Source organism: Crocodylus porosus, unplaced genomic scaffold (genome assembly GCF_001723895.1).
Source record: "Crocodylus porosus isolate Cpor-Errol unplaced genomic scaffold, CroPor_comp1, whole genome shotgun sequence".
NCBI lineage: Eukaryota > Metazoa > Chordata > Crocodylia > Crocodylidae > Crocodylus > Crocodylus porosus.
In genome coordinates, this window is record NW_017728943.1 from 79,224,626 (window position 1) to 79,232,838 (window position 8,213).

The 8,213-nt window shown below is 45.5% G+C and overlaps 1 protein-coding gene across 1 annotated transcript in view; it reads right to left on the bottom strand.

The window, feature by feature from the left end:
• GLP1R (glucagon like peptide 1 receptor) overlaps positions 1-8,213 on the bottom strand; it is a 140,800-nt gene that overhangs the window by 48,658 nt on the left and 83,929 nt on the right. Inside the window, exon 4 of the mRNA XM_019548592.1 lies at positions 234-343. Coding sequence (XP_019404137.1) covers positions 234-343 — 110 coding nt within the window. The remainder of the gene's footprint in view (positions 1-233; positions 344-8,213) is intronic.

Below are 8,213 nucleotides of genomic sequence, written 5' to 3' on the forward strand. Positions count from 1 at the left end.
GAGGTTTAAAAAAACCTAAACAAACCAAAACATAAAGGTGAAAAAGTATTTTTTTTTTTTTTTTTTTTTTTACAGTTCAGTTCACTTTTATAATCTAAGCAGTTATTAATAGCACAGGAACAGAAAATGGTTTTTGGCCCAATAGTTTGGAGAACGGGTTGCTAAAGATGACTGCAATATGAAAATGTGGGATTACTTATTAGTGCTTTAACAACAAAGACAGTTCCCCTTACCCTGTCAGCTGCCTCACATTCAGAAAGGTTCCTCCAGGGCAGGGTCGAATTCTCCTTCAACAACCAAGTGCCCTCACTAGTACAGAAGCGGTAAGCCTGTCTTTGAAGCACTGCTGAGACAAGGAGGGAAAAAGTAAGAGCAATGGAGGGGAGCAGCGCAGAGCAATTGTGAAATCACACGTTATTTCTCCTCCATGTTGCTTTGTTAACTGCAAAAACAATGGGCAGTGTTCCAGCTGTTCTTTCCATTTCTTTTCCGTAACAAACACTTCCATGCGCTCATTATCATAGACGCTGCATACTGCTTCCAAGAACTATACTACAAAGAGAATGAACAGCATGTACTCCAAAGAAGATTCCAAACCTTCAGCAGCAGCAACCATTCACAGTATCTGAGGTTGAAAACATAAGTGGGCTGTGTGGGGAAAAACTTTTGTGTGCATTTTACAAGGAGTAGAAAACCCAGGAAAATGAAACTCCAACTTCAACAATTTGCAGAAAGCTTCATCTGAACTTTGTGATGCAAATCTCTCTTCCTTAAGGACTTATATACGGTGTTTAGATCCCTGACAAAGAGCTATTACAAAATTCAGTGATGCCTAAGGAGAAGTATAACAACATACCCAGACGTGCTTGAGAGGGAGGCATGGAAAAAAGCACACATGCTTGTGTTAGTCTCAGAATCAGCAACAGGAGAACATAAAAAAGTGGATGCCAAACGAAGCACCCAAAAAACACAGATACCTATGCAAAAAAGCAACCCCCCCTCCAAATCCTCTGTTGCTCAGCTGCTTACCTGTTTCTGACTCATCCTAACTACATGCATAGGTACTAAGAAAACAATAAATCAGGAGCTGTTCAAACTCAGTTGCCAGTCTGATACTATAAAAGCAGACAGGATGAAATGACATGAAATAAAATTAAAGTATACTGAACCACCAAAACAGAATGAAAAGTGGGGAGCTTTCAGCTGCAGGGTAATAAAGGAGTCTTAGTACCAACATAAGGCTTATCCATGTGTTTAGAATACAGCTCCTGTTGTGGTATACAAGTATCCCAGAGATTGAACATTCAACTACAGAGCAGATGATGCAGGATTACAGCCTGATTTCCAAACACTTTTCTTTGCTAACACACATCAGCCTCAAACTAGAATGACCCCATTTTTCTTGGGGTGAAAAGGTACCACAGTTTATTCCCCCATTCCAAGTCAACCCTAGCCCCCTGCTAAGACAGTATTTTGATAGACATCTACCTGCTAGAAAACTTAATTGAGAGCACTACTTTGTTTTACACAGGTTACCAAAAGTTTTGATAATAGCTTTAGCTCACAGCTAGTCTGACACAGGTTGCATCTATATCACACTGTCATTCCACCGAGCTTATCTATTCCCTGCATACTGCAAATGGCTGCTTGAAACTTTCTATTACATTATTTTAAAAATAGGGTTCAATGATGATTTTTTAAAAATTAAAAATATAAAGTAAGATTAAAATAGCAAAATAAATCATTTTAATTGGTAAGCAGTAATTCGTATTGCAATTGTTTCGTCAACTGTTATTGACCAAATGGTCCAGAGATTAGGCATGACTGCCATAGCACAGAACAGCAGACAATGGGCAGTCTGGTTTTAACCAGTAAGTATCTAGACAGAAACCTGTTAAGAATTATCATGTACAAAAGGAAATTCCACTGTGTTCTTGTCAAAGACTTATTTGACAAGAATTGATTTTCTTTTAAATTATATTCTTGATTCTTTGGAACTCAGTATGAAGAATGAAGATTTTTTAGTTCCAAAAAGTCAGGTCTACTCAATATGAAAATTTAGCATGCGAATCTTAATTTTTCCCAAGCCAATGGAAGTAGAACTTTAAACTTCAGTTTTCTTGATATGGCATATTCACTTCAGTTGTCTTTATTGATCACAGGTCCTCTGAACAAAGCAGAATAGAAAAGAAAATTTATTTTATTCTGAAGCTTTGGTATGTACATAGGGCAATATACTAATTTATGTTCCAGGGTATGAGGAACCTCAAATTTTCAGCCACCTGAAAGACAGCACGATTTCTCTAGAAACTAAAAAAAATACAGCTAATTACTATGCCATGTTACTCTGTATATTTGTATATATTCTGTATATTTGACTCTGTAACAAGACAGGTGCAAGAAACTACAATATAACATAAGGAATTTTGAAATGACATGTCCTTTTGATACAAGAAATTAAGGCTAGCCATTACATTAAGGTCAAAAAGGAACCCTGGACTCTACCAAAATCCGGCACTGTTATTTTTTAAATGAATTTTTATCACAAGTGACACTTTTCCACAGAAAATTTCGGTTTGCATGAAATTATATTTTTCAGTGGAAAAACTTGTGAATTTTTGGTATCAACTAGTATCACTACAAAAAAGTATAAAGAACTTTTTCCTCTTTTTCCACCAGAGAGGTAAACATTTATATTTTGAATGGTGGCTAATATGGATGTCTATGGAACAAATCACAATGGTCTAGTAAAGGGCAGTCAAACTCATTTGAATTGGCAGGACAGATCTGGACTGCAGGGTTTCTTGAGGGCTGCATGATTGGCCTCTAGAAGTGGATGAGTAGTAGTAGCAGAGGAGCAGTATTACCTGCCCCCCACCGGCTGACCATGCTTCTGAAAGGAATCCTCAACTGGGATCTCAACCAAGAAATTCAGCAGTAGGGACAAGCACCCATGGGATTAATGCCACTGCTGCTTACCCTGCTGCTGCTGAAAGGCATCCCCAAAGGGGGATCTCAACCCAGAATTACACATAAAATGGCTTAAGTCATCAGAAACTGGTTTAAACCTTTAACAGACATTCAGTCCACATAAGCCAGCTTAAGAATGGCTGAAACCACTTCGAGATAAACCTGGTTGAATGTAGTATCAGACTTAACTGACATTCTCTCTGGGCTGGGTGGGGGTCTCTGCTCCACAGCACAACTGGTCTGTCCCCTCTGCTCCCTGGCTGCAGCTCCAGCACAGTCTGCCTTGATGAGAGGCATCTGTGTATTAGCTAGCAGACCACATGCTGCCTACGGTCCATGCTGAGTCAACAAGCAGAATCAACAGGTAGCTGGCAATGTCCCTCTGTTAACAAGTCCCTACTGGGATAATCAGAGCATCCTGGGCACCTGGCCACACCTCCCACCCTCAGCTCAGTACTGTCAAAGGGAAGGGAGGGCTGTTCTAGCTCCCCCCAGCTTCTAGCCTGAGCCACTACAGACATGTGCCTGCATGTCTGTGATGTCTGTGCAGTTACAAAGTGACTCAGGCTCAGGCTTTTTGAATGTCTGTCCCTAGCCCTAATGACACAGAATGCAGAGCAGCCCAGAGGTGCACAACAGGCAATGTTTGACATTGCTGAGAAATGATTTGGGAAAACCTAAGATAAAAATTTTATATTTCTGTGCCTTTGCATGCATGTGGTCTCAGGGATCTTCTACTTACTAGATGGTTTTGTTTATGAGTAAAGTCAGAATTCAGACTAGAGTCTGACTACTGCCTAATACAGAGACATAATTAGCCTGGTAGGAAGAGCCCAGACAAAGCACAAACTAGGCAGAGAGAAGAACTGTTATTTCAAGGATGGTGACTCCCAATCAGTGCTTGGAATAGAAAGACAAGCCTCCTAATACTAAAATTGGATTACTTTTCAATGTTTGTTAAGTGAAATAAAAATTGATTATGTCAGCACCTGGCAGGTTCACTACCACTGGCTAAGACTTCAGTACAGACTCATTTTGCACTGCATTGTTCTAGCCTCCCCCCCCCTGTTTGTCCATGTCGCTTTCCTAGAAGTAGAAGGCAAAGGGCCAGCATCCACTCATCTTCCTGGCAGCAGACTCCAGCACACACAGATAAAGTCTACTGCTAATATGAAAGTGACTTTGGTAGTTGGGAGGACAGTCCATATGAATTGAAAGCTCTTTTTACTGCTGTTTCTGCCCCACTAATGAAACAAAAAACAAACCCAGCAACCAATTCAGTTTGCTTCAGTGCATCTCCATGTCAAGTTTTCTATATGGAGCTTGCATGTCTTTCTAACAGAATGATGCTTCAGTTCAAAGTAATAGCAGCAGACGAAACAATCTGCATTTGAGACAGGACTTGCATTGACTCAACATGCACACTTTGGGAGAATTGCAAAGGCAGTCAAAACCCTCTACTTACTTTTACAACACCTAAACTTAGCTACCTGCAAGAAGCACCAAAATATCCTGCTTTTTACTGTATTGCAAAAAACCACTTTTTTTAAACCTGAAAATTGTTTTCTTTTTGTACTGACATATCAAGTTCTAGGGTGAGACAGCAATATTTTCCATGCTGGATTCCTTGCATAGCTTTGTGTCTCTAGCATTATCCAGAGTTAATGCAGACTCCAGAATTCCAAAAACAGGATATGATTTTCAAAAACCTTATTTTTAAATAGTGTATGTGTTGAAAACTAACATGTACATAAAGATCTTGGATTTAAACAAAATAAATATTTAAGTCAACCCTCCTGGATTGTCACATGGAGAAGTGGTGTTTAAATCAATATTTCTTCAGTGTGGGTCCAATCTAAAGACTGCTTTTATCAATGGGAGTCTGACAGGCAGTAGTAGACTTTGAATCAAGTCTTAGGTAAAAAAAATCATATAGGTACATAGGGGACTAATAGTCAAAAGCTTCAAAAATCACCTATGTCCACAGAACTCAGGAACATGCAGTTCACAGTCTCAGATATCTACCCATCAGCCATTCCGTAGAGTAGCAAATAAAACATGGAGGTGACCAGTGTGCACCTACCAACACACACCAAAAACAACACCAGGAACTGTATATGGCCTTTACTGATTTGACCAAAGTCTTCAGCTGTTAACCATGAGGCTCTATGGAAGATCTTATTGAAGTTTGGCTGCCCAGGGAAATTTTTCACCATTCTAAGACTCCTTCATGGCCAGATGACTGCCTCCATCCTATGTTGTGGCTCCACTACGGAGTCCTTTGCCATTCAAACTGGTGCGTGATCACACCAATTCTGCTTACCATCTTTCTTGTAGTCATCAAGATGATCATCCATGACCATCTGCCACATGATATTGGCATCAAGTACAGAATGAACCAGAACCTTTTCAATCTTTCCCACCTTCATGCCAAAATCAAAGTTACATCAGCCTTGTTTCAGGGCTTTCCATACACCAATGATTGTGCTGTCATTGCACATACTGAGCAGGACCTACAAATGGCCCTTAACTGCTTCTCTCAAGTATACCAATGCCTGGGACTGACTCTTAACATTGGTGTGACAAGGGGCCAGCCCAGAATCATGATCCCACATCAGCCCACCCACCTGTTTAAGTACGGCAGTCAGCCTAGACTCACCTGCCATGACCTGCTGGTTTAATAAATTGGTGTTCTAAATGGGACGCTGCTCATTATAATGCCCCGATGCCAGGGGGTGCAATCCAAGGCCTACACCATGGCCCATACTTCACAGGTGGCATCCAGAATCTTATTGTATTCCTGACCTAAAGCCAGACCAACTTAGTCCTCTGTCAGGCCTCTCACATGCTGCTCTGTTCTGAGCCTCACTCATACCACCCTCCTCTCACTGGGGCCTCTTTCACACTGCTCCCTGCCAGGCCTCCTTCACTCTGCCCTGCTCCTCTAAGCAGCTCCCATAAGCCATCAGGCTTATCAGTTTCACTCCTTGACTGGCTGACATGCAGCCTTTTGGGCCTCCCCAGTGACCCTCGTCTGGGTAAGTGACCAGCCAATTCACAAGACATTGGGTTATCTTTGCCCTAGCCCCTCATTGGGCACTCCTACCCATACAAAACACACTCTTGTGGGAGTTGGCCCGTGTGCTCCCCTGCTGACCATCCTCCAGCCCTACTCATCACACCCTCTGATGCAGCCCTTCAGACCGGCCTTCAGCCCTACTCTGCATCTTGCTTATGACACTGCCCTGCCACAGGTAGTCCTTCCAGGCCTCCCTACCCTAGCAGGGTACAGTTTCAGGTCATGCCCAGGACCAAGAGACTCCTGCCATCCCCACTGCTCCTGCCCTTACCTCCAAGATATTGTGAGCAGCAGCTCTGCTGGGTGATGTTGCTCACTTGGCTACAAGCAGCAAACTACTGCGTCTTCCTGCCTTGCCTAACTTTGAAAATGGCCACCTTAATCAAGCACCTGCCAGCTGTCTGCTCCACCCCATAAAGTAGAAGGCACCAAAAGAGCACTGCCACAATCGGAAAAACAAAGGTGCTTCACCAGCCTGCTTCAGGCCAATCAACTCCCCCACGAAGATCCTCACTTACAGACAGGAACTGGAGAACACTGAACACTTTCCATACCTCAGCAGCTCTCTCTCAACGAAAGTTAATATCAATGAGGAGATCCCAATGTGCCAGCTCTGCTTTTGGAAGACTGTATCATCATGGCTAGAGACAGACATTCAAAAAGCCAGAGCCTGAAGTGATTCAATCTTCGCAGGCATCTAGATTAAACCAATTTGCAAGTAAATAGACATTCCCTTTTCACTCAGGAAATGCAGGCACACACATGCGGTGGCTCAGGCCAGAAGTGGGGGGCTGGAGGGAGGAAGGAGGGAGGGGAAGTGGGGGTGAGAGCAGCCCTCAGCTGCAGGGAAGCTGTGCTGGGGAGGCATGGTCAGCCCCCTGGCCAGGGAGGGGGTTTAATTCCCCCTTCCCTGTCCCACCAGCACAGACCCAAACTGGGTTCCACCTGGCGCTCCCCCCTCACTGCAGCAGCAGTGGGGGTGCAGCCAGATCCCAGCCAGCATGGCACCCTGAGGCAGAGGGGACAGGGAGGAAGTTTACTCTCCCTTTTGCCCCCTCCACCTCCAGGGGACCATACCTGGGGTCTACTGCTGCCTCTAATTGCTCCCAGCACAGGGTAAGTGGTGGCATAAGCCCCCTCCATGCCCCTGCCACCAGAGGGAGGGATGAAATAACCCCCCTCTGTATCACCTCACTTAAGGGGGCCATGTCAGCTGGCCTCTGGCTGCACCCCTGTCTCCTGTGCTGGAGCAACAAGGGGGCAAGGACCTGCACAGGTCCAGCAGCCCCTGCTATGGTTTCCTAGGAGTGCAAGCCTCTTCCCAGTGTGGTCAGAGGTAGGGACAGGTGGGATGGGCAGAGCTGCTGCAGACTACACAGGGCAAGCGGCAGCACTGAAGCTCAGAGAGGTGGCATAGCCCCCCAAGCCTCCCCTAGTGCCACTGCTGCTCACCCCATGCAGCCTGTGGCAACTCTGACCTCCCTGCCCCGCTCCCACCCACAGTACAGCCCCCCCACCGGAAAGAGGCTTGCACTTCCCTGAAAAACATGAGGGGCTGCTGCCCCCATCATGGTCACTCCTCCCCTGCCGCTCCAGTGGCGGGGGGCACAGCCCATGACTAACCAGCAGAGCCCACTTAGACAAGAAGCAGGGAGGGGGGTTATTTGCCTCTTCCCTCCAGCGTCTGGCAGAGGGGGCAGGGAGAGGGCTTATCCTGCCATTTGTCCCACACAGGGAGTGACTGCAGGTAGCAGTCGGGGCTGGCAGACCCCAGCTGTGGTTCTGGGGAAGGAGGGAGGACATGGGGGGGAAATAAACCCCTTCCCTGACCCCTCTGCCTCAGGGACCATGCTAGCTGGCATCTGGTCATGCCCCACCCCTACCACTGCTGCAACGAGGGGGAGCATCAGGTGGACTTTGGCTCAGGTTTGTCAGGGGAATGGGGGTGGAGGGCAATTATATCCCCTTCCTGGCCAGTTCACTTGAGGCTACTGCCGGGGCTGGCCATGCCCCCACCTCTGCAGCAGCAAGTGGAGAAATACTTTACAGGTCTATACAGGTGGGACAGGGGAAGGAGGGGGGAATAAACCTCTTCCTTGCCCCCTTCACCTTAGGGAGGGCTGGCATCTGGTCATGCCCGAATCCCTGCCCACCCCCTGCTTCA